Source organism: Agelaius phoeniceus, chromosome 5 (assembly GCF_051311805.1).
Source record: "Agelaius phoeniceus isolate bAgePho1 chromosome 5, bAgePho1.hap1, whole genome shotgun sequence".
In the NCBI taxonomy this organism is placed as follows: domain Eukaryota; kingdom Metazoa; phylum Chordata; class Aves; order Passeriformes; family Icteridae; genus Agelaius; species Agelaius phoeniceus.
The window spans coordinates 15,831,813-15,853,541 of record NC_135269.1 but is presented as its reverse complement, the minus strand read 5'-3'; the positions used below and the strand labels follow the sequence as shown (position 1 = coordinate 15,853,541).

General features: G+C 46.2%; 2 protein-coding genes across 2 annotated transcripts; one reads left to right on the top strand and one right to left on the bottom strand.

Moving 5' to 3' along the window:
• The first annotated feature begins 991 nt into the window (after nucleotides 1-991).
• LOC129119518 (lactosylceramide 4-alpha-galactosyltransferase-like) lies at nucleotides 992-8,051 on the top strand. The gene is made up of 2 exons (XM_054631576.2): nucleotides 992-1,093; nucleotides 3,022-8,051. The coding sequence occupies exon 2, from the start codon at nucleotides 3,025-3,027 to the stop codon at nucleotides 4,156-4,158; it is 1,134 nt and encodes a 377-aa protein (XP_054487551.2). The 5' UTR covers nucleotides 992-1,093; nucleotides 3,022-3,024; the 3' UTR covers nucleotides 4,159-8,051.
• Nucleotides 8,052-8,098: 47 nt separating this feature from the next.
• LOC129119519 (poly(U)-specific endoribonuclease-like) lies at nucleotides 8,099-18,302 on the bottom strand. The gene is made up of 7 exons (XM_077178387.1): nucleotides 18,169-18,302; nucleotides 13,110-13,209; nucleotides 11,429-11,540; nucleotides 9,698-9,819; nucleotides 9,502-9,614; nucleotides 8,934-9,087; nucleotides 8,099-8,508 (listed from the first exon to the last, which is right to left on the bottom strand). Exons 1-7 carry the CDS (start codon nucleotides 18,177-18,179, stop codon nucleotides 8,251-8,253), a joined length of 870 nt encoding a protein of 289 aa, XP_077034502.1. The 5' UTR covers nucleotides 18,180-18,302; the 3' UTR covers nucleotides 8,099-8,250.
• Between the last annotated feature and the right edge of the window lie 3,427 nt (nucleotides 18,303-21,729).

The window sequence follows — 21,729 nt, the reverse complement described above, 5'->3', positions numbered from 1 at the left end:
AGGGGCCTGGAGCACACAGCGCATGAGGAGAGGCTGGGAGAGCTCTGCTGACTTGTCTTGGACTAGATCAGGCTGGGCTGTGTGTTCAGGGTGTGAAACACCTGGCTGAAGGTGGGTGGCTGGGGGGGTGGGTGAAGGACACAACTGAGACTCTCCTGTGTTCAATGCAGAGATAGCAGGAGACACAATGGGCACACCTTGAAGTGTGGCGAGTTAGAAATGAAAGGAAGGGTGGTGAAACACTGGATCAGGTAGCCCAGAGTGCCTGTGGAGTCCCTGTGCTGGGACGAGAGTTGTCATGAGTCCATCCATGGTGCTGTCATGCATGGAAGGATCTGGGGAGAGGAGAGAGGTCTGGGACACTACAGAGCAATATTTGTTTCAGGCAGCTGAGGAAGAACTGCAGCAGAGCCTGAATTTAGTGGCTGTACTGATAAAGGAGGGATTTGATGAATGTGCCAGCAAGTCTCATGGAAGGGAAGGTGAGCCTCCCTTGATCACAGGGTCAAGGGGGAACTGGCACAGAATGAGGGACACCGGAATTTGGCAAAGTCCTTCCCTGAGGTCCCTGGCATATGAGGGAGCACTCCCTAATGAAGGAGTAAAGTATTTGGTGAAAAGAGTGTGTTTGCAAGGGGGCATCCTGTACTTAGGGCTTGGGGTGGGAGCAGGCAGCTCTGTGGAAGGCTCAGCTCAGCTATTGTGGCAGCCCCAGCAGCAGCGTGAGGGCTGGGAATTCTTAGCAAAGAGGAGAAAACAAAAAAACCCCAAATGTTTTCCTGACACAGTCTAAAGTTTAAAGTGTAGTGACAATGAGGTCTGAATTTCCTATTTGTTTTTATGATTACTTTATAACTAGATGGCTCCTTTGCCGTGCTCCATACAGCTTTTTTTTGAGCTACTCACTGTTGTGATGTCACATCCTTCATCTACATCGTTTTTCCACGTATTCAGACTTTTTCCTTTTGCCACTTTTTTTCAGAAGGCGGAAGTTCCAGAACACAGAGTTTTAGGTGCCCTCACAGACGCCAACCGCTTAAAACTCTTCTCCAGCTAAGCAGTGAATTCTGTGGTGTCTTGAAGGCAGGGACAGGTGAGTAGAGTTTGCAATTTCTTTGGAATAGCACATGTGTTTTCAGAGGAAGAGTCAGAGCCAGGCTTCCTGTATTTCTTTTGTAAATGAATTGAACTGGCTATTGCAGCGTTGAAATTGTTGCCCTGTCTGCTCCAAAAGCAGAAATGTATTTCTAACTTTATAGAGATGTGACGGGAGTAAAGTTTGGTCCTTTGCTCAAAATGTGCCGACAAGCTCAAAACTTGCTTGTGGTTAGATGAATGTGGCCCTTTCCTGCCCCTCTACTACACAGGAACTTCTTCCCAGGCCTGTACAGCTCTCTCCTCCTATGCTTGCAAAGCAAAAAAATATTTACAGGGCTATCCCAGCTGTGGTGTGTGGAGGGTGGGGAATGTAGAGGGGTCTGTATAAGGCAGGGTGGGCTGGCTATGCCTGCCTGTAGCACTGGCAGCATATGGTGGTGTTTCTGTGCGGGAGGAGAAAACTTTCTGGGGATCCAGAGCTGATCATTTGTGTGTTGGCTGCCTCTCTTCTGTCCCCCTGTACCTGGTGAAGAGTGGTGGCTCCATGCTCTGACATTTGGATGCCTCCCAGTGTGGCTGACAAGTCCTTTCTGGCCACAGGGAATCTCCATACGTGAGCCAGGCACAGTAATCAAGGAGCAATGACAAATGGGTCTGTGCCACCTGGGCGCTCTGTCGTGTTCCCTGCCACTTTGGTTACAGCTGCTGGATTAAAGCTTTTCCCGTTTCCTGAACCTTTCTGTCCTGGAGGGTAGGGCTTTGGAGATGGAGCTCAGCGAGGCAGGAGAAATGATGGAATCCTTTAGGATGGAAGAGATCTTTGAGTGCCTGCATCCAACCCCAAAACCCGCTCTGCCAAGTCCACCACTAAACCCAGTCCCTAAGTGCCACACCTACGTGTCTGTTAAATACCTCCAGGGACAGTGGCTCCACTGCTTTCTTGGGCAGCCTGTACCAATGCCTGGTAACTCTTCCAGGGAGTAAAATTCTGAGTAATGTCCACTCTAACCTCCCTTGGCACCACTTAAGACCATTTCCAATGGTCCTAAAAGGCACAGCCTTCCTCACAGCTTCTTCATGTGCTCTTGCCCATTGACCTTTGGGGCCCAGTGGTGGGCACAGGAGGTGCTGCTCCTGCTGCCCCTCGATTTAAGGAGAGGCAAGGGCAGCAATGATGATGCTAATGCTGAGGATGGAGCTAGACTGACTTATCTGTTTGTTGCTGCCTTCTTAAAAATCTCTTCCACTCCAGAAGGAGCAAGGAAGGTAAGGCCAGGAGAGCGGAGGGAATGCCTGTCCACCAGCAGGATCCACTGGGAGAACTGAGCAGGGCAGAGCCAGTGTGACCTGTGCAGGGTTGGGAAGCAGCCTTGGAACTCCCTTTACAAAGGCAGCTCTTGACCTTATTGTCTGCATCTGCCTCCTGAGCTGCCCTGCATCCATTCCTTTCCTGCTCTCCATCCGTCCTGCCAGGCTACGCTGCCATGGACAATGGGCCAGGCTCTCTGCAGGGGCAGGTGATTGGCTTGGAAAGGCAGCAAGTGCCAGCTCAACAACTGGAAGGCTGAGGCTTGTGTTTGGTTTGGGGGAAGGACACGTTGTGTATCAGGAGAAAACAACTCCCCTCATGATAACCAGCTGTCAGTGGGCAGCAGTTCCTTCCACACAGTGTCTGTTGACAGGGCTCCAGGAATGCTCACAAGGAACATTGCTATTTCCTCCTGCCAGGACTTTGCGTACGTGTCTCATGTCTCGTGTTGACAGTGACCTGAAGTTCTAGAGGGTGACAGATGAGTTCTCTAATGGTGTTCCCAGAGTTTGTTGCGCACTGCTATGAAGGTGGGACACACCTGTCAAGGAAGGCTCAGCTCATACTCTGCTGCCTCGTCTGTCAGGTTTTTTCTCTTTTTTCCTTCCCTTTAGATCATGACGGCTATCTTGGGAGAGCAGGCTCTGGCTGGAGAGAGAATGCTCAGGACGCCCAGCTGCCCCCTAAAGCTGACCAGGGTGGTGCTGAGCCACAAGCCCTTTGCCCTGTTTATCCTCATCTTTGTGTTCGTATCCTTTGCCTACCACAAGTTGTACTGGGGCATCGGGGAGGACCCAAAGAGCAGCGTCCCCACCTACGGCTTGTCTGCTGAGATCAGCTGTGCTCACTATGTGCCTTCTCCCCTTGACATTGCTGGTGGGCCCTCTCCTTCCACAGGAAATGTGTTTTTTGTGGAAACCTCGGAGCAAACTGCCCCAAGTTACCTGTTCTCCTGCTCCGTGGAGTCAGCAGCCAGGACACACCCCGCATCACGAGTCGTGGTGCTCATGAAAGGCTTGGCCAAAGGGAACGCCTCCTTGCCCAAGCACTGGGCTTTCTCCTTGCTCAGCTGCTTCCCCAACGTGGAAATCCGACGCCTGGACCTCCAAGAGCTCTTTTCTGGAACACCTCTGGCACAGTGGTTCCTGCAGCCTCAGCGGCAACAGGAGCCTTATTTTTTACATGTCCTCTCTGACGCCTGCAGAATTGTCCTCATGTGGAAATTTGGTGGCATCTACCTGGATACAGACTTCATCGTGCTTAAGAACTTACAGAACCTCACCAATGCCCTCGGCATTCAGGGTGACAGTGTACTGAATGGAGCCTTTCTGTCCTTTGAGGCCAAGCACAAATTCATTGAGCTTTGCATGCAGGACTTTGTGGAGGATTACAATGGCTGGGTCTGGGGGTACCAGGGCCCAGAGCTCCTAACTCGTGTCTTCAAGAAGTGGTGCTCCCTCAGTACTATCATGAGCATGAGCTGCAAAGGTGTGAGTGCTCTTGCCCGAGAAGTTGTTTATCCTGTTCCCTGGCAGGACTGGAAGAAGCTGTTTGAGGCAGTCAGTGCCTTGGAGCTTCAGAAACTCCTTAAGAACACCTATGCAGTGCACATATGGAACAAACTGAGCTACGGGACCAAGTTAGAGATCCCCTCCCAGGCTCTGCTGGCTCAGCTCTATTCCCAGTTCTGCCCTGCCACCTATGCAAAGATGAAGCAGGACTCTGAAGAGTTGTCAAGGCGTGCAGTGTGACCTGGGGGCCCTTGGCTGCAGGGACATTCCCCAGCCAGAAGCAAACCGAGTGCCTTTGACCTTCCCCAGAGTTGGTTTCTACACCCCAGAGCAGCTGCGTCACAGCTCTGTGGTTCTGTGTCACAGCTCTGTGGTTCTGTACCTGACATTCCTGATATCTGCCTCTGATCCCCTGTGTTTCAAATTTACAGCAGAACCTGACTGCAGCCTCTCTTACTATCCTATATGAGACCTGTTGCTGTAGGGAAGGTTGAACTCCTTCATCAGCATGTCTCAGCTGGTCCATTCTTGGTGTTCTCCAATGGCTCCTCCTGTGAATCCCAGCCTGAGCAGCCCCTTGTGATTTTTCAACAGCTATAGGAACCCCTTGCTCTCTGTTCATTTGAAATTTTCACAGAATATTCTGTGTTGGAAGGGACCCACAGGCATCTTGGGTCCAACCCCTGGCCACTCCAATAATCACGCCCTGCGCATGACAGCATCATTCTTGGGGCCGTGACCATCCCTGGGGAGCCTGTTCAGTGCCCCAGCACCCTTTGGGGGAAGAACTTTTCCCTGATACCCACCCTGACCCTCCCCTGACACAGCTCCAGCTGTTCCCCAGGTCCTGTCCCTGGTCACACAGAGCAGAGATCAGGGCCTGCCCCTCTTCTTCCCCTCGTGAGGAAGCTGCAGAACTGCTGTGAGCTCTGACCTCAGTTTGCTCTTCTCCAGCTGAGCAGCCCTCAGCTGCTCCTTGTGTGTCTTTCTCTTCAGGCCCTTCACCATCTCCAAAACCCTACTTTAGACACTCTCGAACAGCTTTAGATCTTTCTTATATTGTGGCACCCAAAAACACACACAATATTCAAGGTCAGGCTGCCCCAGCCCAGAGCAGAGCGGGACAATCCCCTCCCTGGCCTGGCTGGCCATGCTGGGCCCAGTGCCCCAGGACAGGGCTGTCCCTCCTGGCTGCCAGGGCACTGCTGGCCCTTGTCCGACTGGCCATCAACCCCTTTTGTATTGCACTAGTTTATTTAGTTGTTGTTTTGCACTGGGTTGGTATTTTGCACTGAATAGTATGTTTGTATCCTCATGGGATTCCCCTCTTATATCACATGATCTTTCCCCCCTCAAGCCCTCGCTGAGGTCTCTCCCCAGGTTACCCCTCTCCCCCAGGTTACCCCTGCCCCTCCCATCACTTGTATCCCATTGGCTGTGTTCCCTCTTCTCCACCCTCTCCCCTTGCCCCTCCCATCACTTGTATCCCATTGGCTGTGTTCCCTCTTCTCCACCCTCTCCCCTTGCCCCTCCCATCAATTGTATCCCATTGGCTGTGTTCCCTCTTTTCCGCCCCCTTCCCCTGCCCCTCCCATCAATTGTAGTCCCATTGGCTGTGTTCCCTCTTTTCCACCCTCTCCCCTTGCCCCTCCCATCACTTGTATCCCATTGGCTGTGTTCCCTCTTCTCCACTCCCTTCCCCTGGATTTAAAATCCCCGTTATCACACAATCGGTCTCTTTTTCCTCTGGTCCTCTTTCCTCCCTTGGACCCCCTGGAGTAATTCCACAATAAAACTATGTGATTTTTGGTCCCGAGGAGAAGAGCACCTCAAGTCTCACTTTTGTCCTTGTAAGGCTGTGAGGGGCCAGGGTCCAAAGCTAGCGAGATGGGACCCGAAAGGCCCTGAGAGATGAGCTTTACAAACCCCCAGGTCCCTTTCCACAACACTGCTCTCCAGCCTCTCATTCCCAGTCTGTCTGTACATCCAGGTTTGTCCCACCCAAGGTGCAGAATCCAGCCCTTGCTTTTGTTAGCTTCACACAACTGGTGACCAGGGCTCTCAGCAGAGCCTCTTCACCCTTGAGGGAGTCAGCAGCTCCTCCCAGTTTTGTATCATCTGCGAGCTTACTTAGTATCCCTTTCTGTCCTGCATTTCTGCTTTTTATGAGGATTTTTAAGAGAACGGGGCCTTAGATGGTGCCCTGTAGAACCCCACAAGTGACAGGCTGCCAGTCTGCTGTCACCCAGGTACTGTGATTCTTTGTGCTCGACCCAGGAGCAAGTTGCTCAGCCATCACATGATGTGTTTATCCAGCTGTGGGCTGCACACTGAGATCAATTATATCCAAAGCTTTACTGAAATCCAAAAATATTATATCTACTGATGTTTTTGGATCAACTGGGTGGGTTACCTTAGCATAAAAGGAATTTAGTTTTGAAAAGCAGGACTTTCCTCTCACGATGTGTTGGCTGTGACCAATGACTGTGTTGTCCTTCAGGTGTTTTTCAATACCTCCCAGAATAATGGTCATCATCTCCATAATTTTACCAAGCACTGGAGTGAGACTCACAGGCCTGTAGCTTCCAGGGTCATCCTTCATGCTCTCTTTGAAAACTAGGACCTCTCCAGATTCTCAAGACTGTTCAAAAATTATCAAGAGATGCCTCATGATGATATCAGCCAACTCTTTATGTATTCTCACATTACTCCTGTGATACCCCATAGACCTAGAGGGATCCAGCTGGGGCAGCAGATCCCTAACACCTTCAGGATTAACTCAGAGTTTACCATTCTCATAGTCACAGTCCTTCAGCTCAGGGTGCTGGGACCTCCTTAGTCCATCTTCATTGTTGAAGACAATGAAGAGGGAAAGAAAGCCTTAAACATCTCTACCTTGTCCATGGCCCTGTTTGTGAGGTGACCATCCTCATCCTGTAATGGGCTGATGTCCTTTCAGCACTGCCTTTTGCCACTAATGTATTTTAAACCTTCTTTTTATTATCCCCCACATTTCTGGTGGCTTCAACTGCAGTGGAACTTTGGCCACACAAGTTCTCCCACTACAGTGGTAAGCAGCATCTCCGTACTCCTTCCATATCACCTGACCTTGCTTCCACCGGGCATACCCCTTCCTTTTTTACCTTATCTCCAAAAGAAGATTCCTCTTCAGCCAAGGTGGCCTTCTGCCTCATCTGCTTGATTTCCACTTTTTAGGAATTGCCTGTTCCTGTGCCCTTAGGAGCTGGTGCTTAAAAAGTGACCACAGCACTGATGGATCCGAGGACCTTCAAAAGCATTTTCCCAGGTGTGTTGGTTCTCAAATCACTTCACAAATCTCAAAATCTCAAATTTTGAGGAAAAAAAAACCCTCAATTTTTTTTCTCAAAATCTCAAATTCAAGATTTCAAAAATCTCAAATTGATGAACCAAAACCACTACACCGGGGGACTTTACTTACTGGTTCCCTGAGCAGCCTGAAGTCGCTTCTTCCAATGTCCAGGTTTGAAGTTTTGTTGGCACTTTTCCTCCTGTCGCCAGATATTTTAAACTCAATGGCTTCATGGCCACTGTGGCCAAGACAGCCACCAATCTCCACTCAAGGGGATCACAAGATCCTCTCTGTTGACAAGCAACAAATCAAGGAGGGAGGGCATCTTTCTGAGTCCTTCTTAGGACCTGTAGCATGAAGCTGTCATCCAGGTGTTTCAGGAATACATAGGGAGTATATGAAAATTGTGTTAAAGAAACAAAATATTTTAAGGCTTGCTGTGGACCTGATGACCATCTCCTCACCTAAATGTGTTCCCTGTGTGTCCAGGTCATTGTATTGTAATAATGCATTTGAAATTACCCTCTTATGGAATGAGAAGAGATTAACACATCCTGGAGTTCTGCCTGTGCCAAATCAAAGCTTCTGTCTGGAAGGTAAAGTGTAAGCAATGTGTGGTTATTGCTTTTTTAGATATGCAGTGACTAAAAACCAAGAGAAATATGTATATCAATTTTAATAGAACCTTTTCCTAAATGCCATTATTTGCTGAAAAGTACAGTGCTATCATGTAGAAGGGAAGACTGATGTAATTTAGATGTAAATTTAATGTGAGCAGGCGTATGTTTCATGGTTTCTCAGAAAATGTCACAGCACACTACTGATTAAACATTCCATTGCAGACCAAAAGAGACAGAGTCATCAATTTTTACTTGAAATGAGTTGTATAAAACAACATATTAACTTTGCTGTCTGGTCCTGTCCACCCCCCATCCATTCCTCCTCTCTCCACACTCCTCCTTTCCCTCAATTAAAAAAAAAGAAGTTTCCTGCTCGCTCCACTAATCTTCACTAGTGGTGCTGAGCAGTACTGGATATGCTGTTCCAATGTGCTGCCCATGGCGCCAGACAACCACCTGTAGCTCGTACTCATCTATCTTCACTGTTTCACGTGTGACTTTTTCTTCAGACAGCAGGAAAATGACTGTGTAAAGGGCAAATTCAAACTCCGGGCTGACACCAATAAAGGTACTTCCGACTGGCTTGACCGAGCCCTTCCAGCTGAACTGGATGCTCAAAACTTGGTCATCTTTATCAGGCTGAAAGCATAAATGAAACAACAGAATAATCTCCAATACAGCTGTGACTGGACAGATAGAATTTCTGATTCTAGATTTTTGAGAGCTTTGTAAGATTTAGTCATCCTTGGTGTGCCTGGGTGCTATAGCTGGGCACAATCTTTTTCCTGACCTCTGGAGCATACATGATCATTTATCCCAACTAAGCCTCAGCAGTGTTGCAATTCTGTAAACACCAGCACTACTTTTTAAAATAGTTTTTGCAAAAAAAGAAGCTGGAAGACATGTAATTGTTCATTCTTCTTATACACAGTTACATACTATATATACTTATTGCAGTTCAAAACACTGAGCCTATGACTGCATTATTACACTTGTTTCATTACAACTTTTATCTCTGGATCCATTTGTCTTACTTGCAAAGGCCCCCAAAGGTTTGTTCTTACCCTGGTTTTGTTCTTCCGAGCTATGTATCCCTTGTAATCAATCTGGTTGCGCTTTTCCTGAAGGTAAAACTGCACCCAGTTGTGCAAACCTAAGATCTCTTTACCATGCCTTGTTTCTCCAACAAAAACATGTTCAAAACCACAAGAATCAGGTCTGTAATGAAGAAGAAAACAATAATATATAGGTATTTTATATGTTTCATAGAGCCATAGAATGGTTTGATTTGGAAGGGATGTTAAAGCCCATCTCATTCCAACCTCCTGCCATGGGCAGGGACACCTCCCACTATCCCAGGTTGCTCTGAGCCCCATCCAGCCTGGCCTTGGACATGTCCAGGGATGGGGCAGCCACAGCTTCTCTGGGCAACCCGTGCCAGGGCCTCACCAGGAATTCTTCCTCACAGGGAAGAATTTCTTCCCCATATCCAATCTAAACCCACTCTCTGTCATGCTGAAGCTATTCTGAAGTTGTCTTCCAGTTCTATGGGTAGCAGATGGCACTCGGGCTTACATTTACCTAAATCAGAATAGCACAGAGATTATCAGTGCCCACACCCATCAAACATACCTGTCTCCTCCTCTCCTGGCATAGAGCTGGAACCAGATGTCATAAAGCTGATGTTTGAAATCTGCAAGGTTTGGCCTTGCTAGGTTTTTTTTTAGCAGATAGTCATGAGCTAGCTGAAGGGTAGAAAAGCAAGATACATATACAGTTTACTTTTTAATCAGTGTTTTCAGTGACAAAAAAGATCTGTGTTACTCACTCTCATGACTTCTGTTGCTAAGATAGCATCAAGGAAACAGTTGTTTTCAACTATTTCTTCTGGAGTCACTACTTCTGCTACACCAGTTGATGTCTCATAGTTGTCCAATAAGGAAATAAAGGCTGCAGAAAAAGAGAAACCTTCAGTCTGCTCATATGCCTGATCCAGACATTAGAGTACCATCATAAAAAGTCACCATAGAATATGTCTTGACAGCCCTTAGAGAAAGCCATTCCTTTATATGTCAGATTCTACTCTCAGGTATACTGTTAAGTGTAGACCTCAAGGTGACTCAAGGCCAGATCACTGCTGTACTTTTTATAGCTCTTTTTAAAGAGAAACAGCTACTGAGCTTCCTTATGGAGCCAAGGACTGAAATAATAATGACCTACCAAAACAAATCACTTCTGCCCACCACAATTATAGACACAAGCTTAGGACCTTGAGCTATGCTGGCACAAGGTTTTGTGGGCATTATTTCAGTAGAGGAATAATAGAGCATAAACCAATATCAGATGTCTTGAGCTTGATAAAAATTAGGGAAGGAAACATACATTCATAGCCATGGCTGAAGTGTAGTCCCCAACAGAAATGCAAGACCTAGCTGTGGGTCTGGTACTATCTGAAAGGGCTTGGAAGTTGTGAGTAAGGGAGCAAAGTTGAATTTGGTGTCTTTTTCAATGCATAGACTCATAGAATGGTTTGGATGGAAGAGACCTTAAAGCCCATCCAGTTCCAACCGCCTGCCATGGTCAGGAACACCTTCCACTTTCCCAGGTTGCTCAGAGCCCTGTCCAGCCTGGCCTTGGACACTGCCAGGGCTGGGGCAGCCACAGCTGCTCTGGACAAACTGTTCACCATTATATCCCGACTGCCCTCATAGGAAAGAATTTCTTTTTAAATTCTAATCTAAACCTCCTCTCTGTTAATGTGAAGCCATTGCCCCTTGTCCTGTCACTCCAGGCCCTTGTCAAGAGTCTCTCTCCATCTTTCTTGTGAGCTCCCTTCAGGCACTGCAAGGCCACAATGAGGTCACCCCAAAGCCTTCTCTTCTCCAGGCTGAACAATCCCACTTCCCTCAGCCTTTCCTCCCAGCAGAGCTGCTCCATCCCTCTGATCCCCTTGGTGTCCCTGCTCTGGCCTGGCTCCAGCAGCTCCCTGTGCTTCCTGTGCTGGGCCCAGGGCTGGATGCAGCCCTGCAGGGGGGGCTCAGCAGAGAGGGGCAGAGGGGCAGAATCCCCCCTGCCCTGCTGCCCTGGGGCTCTGGGTGCAGCCCAGCACAGGGGGGCTCTGGGTTGGGGCAGGGTCAGCTCTCACCCACAGCAGCCCCAAGTCCTTCTGCCAGGGCTGCTCCCTCTGCTCATCCCCTGCCTGGATTGATCCCAGGGGCTGCCTTGACCCAGGTGCAGCACCAACACTTGGTCTTGTTGAACCCTGTGAGATTCCTTTGGGCCACTTCTGGAGCTGGTAAGCGTCTCATCCCTTTTACTTTGTAGTGGAAAGAGACAGAGAATTCAGATTTTGCCTGGGGCACAAAAGGATCCTTCTCCCGAGGCTCAGGTACAGGTAATCTCCAAGCAACTGTTACAAAAACTCCCTTCAAATGACCTGCAGTCTGATGATCCTCACCACCGTCCAAATTATATACAATGTTATATTTTAGGCAAACATGTCAAATACAGCACAGATTTTTTATATCACATCCACCATTAACAAAAGAACAGGTCTCACTTGCAAAAGTTTTTATGCTCCTCAGGTGTTCTTCGTTTACATTGTGAAACAGATGTCTGGCTGCGTTGTCCTGGACAGCCCTGTCCCCTTGCTGTGCTGGACCTGCTTTTCCCTAGCAAAAATGGAGGAAAACAAGGAGTAAGATGTCCTTAGAGGAAACAGTGCCTGCCTTTGTGATAATCAAACCAAACCCCATAATGCCATCAGGATTCTTTGCTAGGAATTGTCTTCCTGTGAAATGAGAGACAATATTACAGAACTGCCAGCATAAAGAAAAAAGACAATCTCTGACATCTGTAAGAGCCTGAAATTTCTGTTTCCTCAGAGATTATTGTAATGGCCCATGTGATAGTTCAGTTCTGCTCAGTAACCAGCTGTGCTATTATACCATATAAATCACAAATGGTAAACAGAAGTAATGTAGAGCAAGTAATGTGGTCCCTCCCACCACAAATAAATAATAAGGAGAGTTGGGTGCCTTCTGTCTCTGCAATTTTAAAGAGGCTTTCCTGATAATTTTCAAATTTCTATTTCATAAAGGGCTTTCTGAAGGAAAGAAGATAGTAGATGAGTAGCAGCTTGTTAACACAGGCAAGAGGTACTAGAGCCTTATTCTGACAAATGGAGAAACCATATGGCAGAAGTTTTCCCCACACACAATTTGGCTTGAGGTAGGTACCACTATTTCAAGTTTATCACCAACAGGAAATTATCTGTTATAATATGAAGCAACATTGGAATAAAGTGCTTGAGTAACATCAGAATAACGTGTTTGAGTAACATCAGAATAAAGTGAGTTCTTGTGTGAGTACAAAATTGGACTGTGAATATTCTTGCCTATTGCAATTTGTGGCCAAAACACATGGTCATGTTTGCACTGCACTGAGCCAGCAAGGAGTGAAATGGCTGCTTATGAAATCTCTCACTCCTCTCTCACATTTCCCTGGGACTGGAAGCAACAGTCCTGAAATCTTCACCCACCCCTCTCTGCTACTCCCTGGTCTCCCAGAGAAACCCAGGAATTTCTCAAATTCCTCCCTTATTCTCCTAAGAATGACTTGGGACCTATCTCCCTTTCTCCCTCCCTGCAAGTCACCCACACCCCACACACAAGCTGTCACTCACACACTGAAACACACAGGGTGGAGCAGAACATCTCTAGTGCTGCTCAAAGTGTGGTTAACACTGAATTCAGACTATTTCTCAGGGTGTCATCTTTTTGGGCCTTGAAAGCCTCCAAAGATGGAGATTTCACAGCTTCTCTGAGCATCCTGTTCCTTTGTTTTTGTTAAATTTCATGGTGTTCCTTCCCTAGCATATTCCTCCAGCCTGCCTATGTCCAGTGGAAGAGAAGCCCTGCATCTGAGCATACCAACTTCATCACTAGAGTTTGCTGTCATCTGCAAAACTGGAAGGGCTACACGCTAGTTGTTCCTCCTCCAGCTCACAGATAGGGAGATGAAATATTACAGGACCCAAGACAGACACCTGAAAGACTCCACTTGTAACCAAGGTCCAGGTAAGTGTGAACCATTTGTGTTCTCTGTATTGTTCTCTCTCTTAAGGGATGCTTTCCCCACCGGACATGACAAAGCACAACTTTTTCAGCAAAAGGCACTTTTCCAGGCACCTTTTCCTGCAGCACCACACTGCCCTTAATCCTGACTTGGCAATTGGTTACCTGCACATCAATTGTGTAGTCTTTCCCAGGCCTAAGGCGGTGAACATCTGCATCCCACATCTCATTGAAAAGCTTAGAAAGTTCATGATTTAAGGCCTTCCTGCCAAGAAATACAGAGGAATGCATGTAAGGCAGAAAAAAAAGCACATGCTGTTATTTCTGCAAGTCACTTGTAGAGTCTTCTAATGCCTCTCCATGTTCTGGATATCATCCTGGCATCAAGTTTCTCTTTCTCCCCACATCTTCCTCTCAGTGCCACTGCAAAACCCGCAATACTCATGGTCCACGTTCCTTTTTAAAGAATGCAGGTAACCTGTAAGGAAAACTGAGTCTTCCCTAAGACTGTCAGACAACAAAGCTCTTGTTGATAAGTTCCTGTGGTTTTCCATGCAATGAAACAAAAAGGAAGATGGTGGTGTTTCATTCCTGAGGATTCTGTGCACAAACCAGAGGCAAGCAGGAGATTGTTCCCAGCATGCAGCAACACTGCCAACAGAACAGGAAGCAAAAAATTCTCCCTATGATGCTTTTCTCACAGCAATCTTATAAACTCTTCCCTTCTTCCTTCAAGCAAGATTCCACACAAAATGTTTTCTTTTGCCATGGGATTATCCCAGCATAAAGGTAATGGTGACAAAGGGTAAGTAAGGCTCTAAACACGATGTCTGCATACAATAAAAATCCCTCATGCACTGATCTCTGATGCACATACCTACCCCAGCTTCTCCTTCCCTAATTTTTAATGGAGTCTTGTCCAGCATAATAGTGTACAGTTTTCAGAAGTCTGTCCATCCATCTATCAAAAAAATTTAGGTAGGGTTGTGTGTTGGTTTTGCATGGCCTGGTTTTTGGTAGCTGGGGAGGGGACAGAAGTGGCAGCTGTGAGAAGCTGCTGGGAGCTTCCACTGTGTCCAGCAGAGCCAATCCCTGGTGCCTCTGAAGGTGGACATGCTGCTGGCCAAGGCTGGGCCACTTAGAGGGGATGGTAAGGCCTCTGTCATAAAAGATTCAAGAAGAAAATCAGCACAAATTGGGCACAGCTCAATTCCTAGCCAGAGAAGAGGAGGAAGTGAGAATATGTGCGGGAAACAAGATGGTGACCCAAGGTCAGCGCAGAAGCAGGGTAGGAGGTGCTCCAGGCGCCAGAGCCGAGGTTCCTCTGCAGGCCATGGTGAGACCATGGTGAAGCAGCTGTGCCCCTGCAGCCCATGGGGATCCATGGGCAATGCAGAGATCTACCCACAGCCTGTGGGGAAGGTGCCCATGCTGGAGCAGGTGGATACCTGGAGGAGGCCATGATCCAGTGGAAGACCCATTGGAGAGAGGGGCCCCTTGATCCTAAGCTGGAACAGCCTGTCCTTGGAGGACTGCACCCCGTGGAGAGAGAGACCCACATTGCAGCAGTTTTGGGAGGACTGCTGCTCGTGGGATTTGGACCCACACTGGAGAAGTTCACTGAGAACTGTCTCCTGTGGGAAGGAACCCCACAGTCTCACAGGGGAAGGACTCCTCTTCCTGAGCAGCAGAAGAAGATCTTGGGTGATGAGCTAACCAAAAACCCCCATGGCCTGTCTCCCTGCACTGTTGGTAGGAAGGAGGGAGGGCCTTGAGGGGAAAATGTGTTTTAATGGCTTATTTTGCTTCTCATTATCTTCTTCTGACTCTGTTAGTAATAAATTCACTTTGTACTTCTAAGCTGAGCCTGATTTGGCCTTGGAGTGTTTTCTTATGGTCCTTAACTCATGAACCCTTTGTTCATTTTTTTCTCTCCTCTACCTATCTGTGGTAGGAGAGGGTGAGGGAATGATTCTTGTGGGTGCCTGGTATTTGGCCAATGTCAAACCATGACAGGCTGTTACTGTGATGAAGCGCCCAGAGGTAGCTCCAGTTTCAAGTACATTATGTTCACACTAAGAGGGGATCAGGACAACAGAGTGGAGAAAAAGAGAGGTGGCTTAATCTTTAATTAACTGAGAGTGGAATCAATCAGTTACAAACCAACACATGCACCAAAGCCCAGAGAAGAACCACTTGATAATTTTGAATTCTCCTCCAAAAGAGATGTTTTCCAGAAAAGAAGAAAAGTACAGAAATCTGTCAACAATTGGTATTTCTTTCAAAAAGCTCTTGGAGCAACCTGCCATGATTTTAACAACTGGTTTTCCCAGACTGAACCAAGGCATGTTCAAGCCCAGCTCTGAACCTCTGATTAGTGTTATGTCTTCTCCTTCTGTTCTGCTCAGGATAGAGATAACTTCCTGCATCCTCCTGCCAGTGGCAAATTCCATGCTCTCTAGCAGGAAGAGCAAACAAAGATTGTGGCAAAGGCACAAGGGCAGGGCAGATAACCATAATTATAGCAGCTGCCACACCTCAGCTTGCCTGCAGCTGTGGATCTGAGCCGCTGTGTCCCTGAGCGATGCTGGAGGCACGGTCCATTTTCCCTTGGGTTCTCTGGTACTTTGGGATAGCTGTGGATGGGAAACCTAAAAGATCACTTGAATTTTTAACTGGGCTTGAACACATGTCAATACCTGAAGAAAGGAAAAAGATTAAAAAATCTAGTGTTTGGTAGCCAAAGGACATGTTCGTTGCCCGGGTTAAACAGGAATGTGAAGGAAGAGTTGTGCTGGGTACAGGTACTTGCATGGATCTCACAGTGGAGAAGAAGGAAGCTGTCACAGAGGAGCTTCATTCAGCCTTTGCCCAAAACTCAGGCTCTGCTTGTGCAGTCATTGGGGCATTGTCAGCACTGGCTGGGCAGCCCAAAGGAGGCCCTTGCTCAGTGTCACAGGGAGCTGCCTCAGCAGCCACCAACAGCAGCAGTTTTATTTATTTCCTGCCATGCTTCCATATTCTTTCTGGAGTCTTATGAAGAGCAAGCCCTTCTTGAAAGAGCCTACAAACCAACACCAAACAGAAAACTGCTCACTTCAGCAGCTCAGCTGAAGGCCCAGGGACAGGACTGGTGAGCTCACAGAACAGTACTGGAGATGTTTTTCAAACTTCAAGCCTTTACCTTGGACTGCCCTAATTTTATTGGATCACTTTTGTGATGTAATCTGGACCCTCCTGCTGTCTGCTCCTCTGTACCAGTTTATCCTGTTTGAGAACCATCATATTATGTTTAATAGAGTTTTTACTTTGGAAGGAATTACTGCTTGTGAAGAGGAGTCTGCTGCCTGCTGAAACCCAGGTATGTGGAACATTAGGGAGGGTGTCACTCGGGTTTTATTATAATATTTTGTTTCTCAGATACAGTATTTTATATACATATCTTTTAGTATGTGTATATTTTGGTAACAGTCACCTATCTAGGAGAGATCTATCATCTCTTTAATACCCACTTGCTCTCAGTCTGCTCTTAGCAGATTTGACCTTCCTCCTTTAGAAATATTATGAAATATCACATGAGCTCAAGGTGTCTATTCAGGGTTACAATAAGAGTGTACCTACAGATTTCAATCCTTATTTTTGTTCTATAAATATACTTCTCCTACTAGTATTTCTCCATTCAGGAAACTTGTCCCAAAATTGAAATCACTAAATTTTACAATGTAAAAGCCTCTACTGTCCTTTATCTCTGCTAGGTGCTACCACAATATCATCATGGATTTTTCCTCTCCTTTCTGTTGTCCAAACAGAGAGAGCACCTGTTTATGCTGTAACTGAAGACTGAAAAAATATAATTGCCAAAGCAAAAAACTTGTCTAGCAACTTATACAGTCACCTTGTAAAACTCTTTCTGGATGGTATCTCTTTAAAAGGGGCCATAAACTTAGCTTACACATGCAAGGTGAGACAACTTAAATGAGAAGATGCCCAACACCTTCACACAAATCCGTGACACACCAGCATGTAGGTAAGGTTGTTCTGGAAAATGGTATTGCATATTTTCTCCCTGGTTTTCAACACAATGGCATGGGTGACTCAAACCAGAGATTTTTATCATCAGTTCTCAATCTTTTCCCTGTGTGAAAGCTCTGAGTTGTTAGATTTATGCTTGCACATAGAGTTAATTATTTCTGTGCGAGAAGTCTGGCCAATTGGTTTTGTCCAGTTGGAGCCTTGCTTGGATGTGCTCACGTGAGCAAAGCACCACCCCAGTAACAACACTCAGTCTGCACTTTTAAGAGCTGAGAAAACCTGGGGGAGGCTCTTTGCAATAGCAATTGATGCACCAGCAGTGTGTTTAGAACCAAAGAATCTAACATCTCCATTTTCTTCTTCATTCTACCCAAAACAATGCTCCAAGAAGACGTTATTGCTATAAATCAGAAATTATTCAAGACATGAAAAGAATTAAAGGTCAGTGGTTAATAATGTGAGAAAGTCAACAGTGTTAGAGCAAGAAGAACAGGTATTGCAAATGGGTCACATGAAGCCCTGCAAATAAGGTCTGATTGAGCACCTTCTCCAAAGTAAATTTACTTTCAGAGATCCTTTCAACAATATGCAATTTTATACAGCCTTTAACTTTTATATAGAGAAGAAAGGGATTTGGAACACCTGATGAGCAGCCATGTACAAGAAGTTTCCAATAATTTAAAAGACTTAGTTCAAATGTTGTGAAATACATGGAACAGCTTTTATTACTAACAGAAGATAGAAACAATTCTCTAGATTTTCATCTTATGCCAGTGTCTACATCTTCTATTTGAGTCCAGTGATTTTTTTTTCATGTAAAGCTGGTATTTAAAATACCAAAAATACATAAGGCAGGTTTTGTATGTGGAAAGGAAAAGGCAATGTCAAGGGGCAAACATGAGAGTGGAACAATCTGCCAAGGTCCTGGGCAGGCAACTGATGTCTGAAGAACTGATTCTGAGTTATCAGCTATATTTAAGCACAATCTGATTTTACCATCACCTTTATTTTAAGCTAGTGGTTGAGTAGCCTCAACAATGTTGTACACTGCAGTGAGTCAGTAAAACAGAATAGAAAGAGGAAGAGGGTTCTTGCTGTGCTGCATGTCATGTAATATTCACTCTTATACAGAAAAATATCCCATCCCCCCTACGCTGCCTGTTAGAGGAGAATTTGTATGATTGTCTCTTACCCACTTGCCATGCTGGGAAGAAGTTTTTTCTCTTGGGAAATACTCTGAGCAGAGAGAAAGCAGCCAGAAGCTCAGCAATCCTCCCGCAGTCCAAGGCATGAGCTGTGCTCCCCTCCCACTCCTCTTGCCCTCTGAGGACTGTCACTCAGCCTGGCAGGAAGGCACAGGAGAGGCAGGAGGTGCCAGTTCCCACAAGAGTCTGAGGATGGCACCAGAACTCACACTGCTCTCGGTGCAGGAACACTCACACCAGGAAGTCAGAGGCACCTGTAGCAGGCTCCTGCCTCACCTTCTCTTTTATCATGGATTATTCGCCAAATGGATTTTATGTCTCTGGAGGAAGTTTTAGCCCAAAAAGAAGCACTGCAAGTCTGAAGGCCTTGAAATGGATGTGACATTATAGTCCTGTTATTCTGTATCCAGTTATTATTTGACAGTAGAAGGGAAGATGATAATTAATCTGAGATCAAAAAAAAAAACAAAGGTGGTGAAGGACAAAACCCCAACAAATGCATCCCTATTTACAGCTGAAACTGCTATGTGTGATCTTATTAATATTAGGAGGTGATATAAGCAAGAAATGTTTTAGAAACAGAACTTTGCATGTGCCACTGGAAGCAAGTAGTGGCAGGTGCTGGTGCCTGTCCTGGGAAGCTTGCATTTATTATGTGCCTAAATCAACCTTCAGATGGTTTAAAGCTTATTGTTGTTTGGTTGGGTCTTGTGACATCTTCTTCTTCATCATAATAAATTTCTGAAAAGCATAGCTTTAGGTCTAAACTAGATATATGTATATAGAGAAGCAAGAATGGCTTGATGCTAGCTACCAGTCATACAAGTGGTTCTGCACCTCTGGTCCATGAACCCCTTCAAAGAATCAATTTAGGGCTAAATAAAGCCCCTGATGGTGAAGACACACAAAATTGCATAGGGAACAAGACATGCAGCCCACTTAAAACACTTAAAAGTGAAGCTTCCTTCTGACACTGGTAGGGGAAATTAAAGTATCTCAAAACTGAATATCTTTAATTTTAACAGAAAATTTTTTACCATCTTTGGTTAGCATTTATTGCAGTTCAGGGTAAACAAGGTAAATGACAAAAATCCAGTGTCCTGGATTTGTCAACTGCACCAGTTTATCAACTGAATGCAGGAAATCTTCTTCTGTGCTTTCATTTAAAATACAAAAGCCAGTGGGCATATTCTGTCTATAAAAAAGGCAACTTCTTTACTCACATGAGGGGAAAGAGCCCAGATGGGAGCCCAGGGAATTTTCACTTACAAGCAGCATCATCACTGGACTCAATGGTTTTAAGTTAATCTTTAATAAAATTACAGCTCAGAAGCATCACCAGCAATTTCACAACAAACTCTGCACTTGTATGTCTTTTAAAATTTCTGTCTTTTGATTTGGACACTGATATAAGAAAAATGCAGAGATCCCGAGGAGAGTGAAAGAGTGTGTTTGCCAACAGAAACCAAACACTGATCAAAGGCAAATTAGATCAGCACAGAATCTGGGTTGTTCCGGGATCTAATACAGAAAAAGAGAGTGTGCAGAGAGCAGCCTTGGTATCCCCACGGGTGTTATTATAGATATTGGCTTCCTCTGCAGCATAGCCCAGCCAGTGCTTTGTCAAACCCATTGCACAGAGCAGCGGATGTAGGTTTTGTGCAAGAGTTGAGGCCAGGCTGCCTCTGTGCTCTGTTCCTCTTTTTCTGTCCCAAGGGAATGGGGGGAGTGTTTGGTGCTGTCTCACTCACACGTAGCCAGCATTTCCAAAGGAGGGCAGAGAATTTCTAGAAGTTCTGCCTGACAAAACCATCATCTCAAGCATCAGCTGCTGACCTTTGCCAATGTAAAGGATCAAGGATATCCTGGGAATGAAACATGTTTCTAAAGCATGTAGGCATCTCTGGGCATTTCCGGCCTAAATATTTTACTCTTCCGGTCACGGTGGCCAACGAATAAGTGTTGGTTTGTCACTTCTAGTCTGGTTCTTACACTTCCCTGAGGGGAGAAAGAGTTATTTATACTTCTTTGATTAATCTAGAGAGGTGTGAGTGAGAACACTGAGTTTTACAGGCTTCCAGACCAAAGCAGGCAGGGCTCACACCAGCACAAAGGGCACGTTAGGGCTGGACAGGCTCACTCAGGGAGACTGAGTAAAAGCTGCCAGCTGGAACAAGCACCCTGCAGAGCTCCAGCACACTCAGCCCTTTGCCAGGAAAAAGCAGAGCAGGGCTTTGGGTCACATTTTGCATGGAAAGAGGAAAGTTTATGAGACACTGAGGATGCTGGATATTCCCATGGGAGCTTTGGCTATTGCTGCCAAGACCCACAAGCTGACCCACACTGAAAAGCAGTGGAGACACAGCCTGGGCTGGTCACTTGGAAGCCAGCCAGGTCAGAGCACAGTGAAAGCCAGGCATGGGTACACTGAGGTCCCCACCCTTCCTTAAATATTAATATTCAGGTTGGAGCCTCTCCTGCCAGATTTTTTCACAGTAAATTCCAGGATCCCTGTGCCTGTCTCAGTTATCTCCCTTTTCCTAAGCCTCAGCCTCTGGGTCCTGGAGTCCTTCTCTGTAGCCAGTGGTGTTACAATCCCTGCACTTACTGGGGAGTTTCTGGTGGAGGAGCTGTGATCCTGAAAGAGAAAACGATGAGGATTACAGAGCCAGGCATGCTCTTGTCATAGAAAAAACAGGAATAAATAACTCCATCCTTGCAGCTAAATGTGCATACATGGACTGAGGCACAACCTTCTTAGCATTAGGTTGGTCTGTTAATATTCTTTCACTTCTCAGAGCTAATTCCCAAGTTTAATAAGTTAATCATGATGGACTTATGTTCTCACAGCCAGATGAGCCAGCTGCACACTCAGCAAACCACGAGGATGAACGAAAATATCTGCTTGGGCACACAGGGGCTCAGCACCTCTGTGTGAGCCTAGGGGATAAGGGAGGACATTTTTCTTATTATTTTGTTTTTAGGACTGCCAAGTGTACACCTTTCTTGATTTTGTAAGGAGAAACTGTCTAGGAATCATTGAAGGCATGTTGTGAGGACATAACATGTGAAGACATATTAATTAAAGAGATTTAAAGTGTTTCATGTTTAGCACAGACACAAAGACACATGTGGTTATTAGTCACTAATTTTCACACATTGGTGTAAACCAATATTTAAGGGAGCCTGGCTGAAACTGTATCTTACTGCACAGGTCAGTTCCAGTGCTTTTTGGATAAACGTTGTCATTAATTAGTCCTTAAAGCTAAGAGAACTGGGATTAATCAACCTGGAGAAGTTTTGGGGCGACCTCACTGTGGCCTTGCAGTGCCTGAAGGGGGAGCCAGAGGAAAGATGGAGAGAGACTCTTGACAAGGGCCTGGAGTGACAGGACAAGGGGGAATGGCTTCACACTGACAGAGAGCAGGTTTAGATTGAATATTGGGCAGAAATTGTTCCCTGTGAGGGTGGTGAGGCCCTGGCACAGGGTGCCCAGAGAAGATGTGGCTGCCCCTGCATCCCTGGCGGTGTCCAAGGCCAGGTGGGGC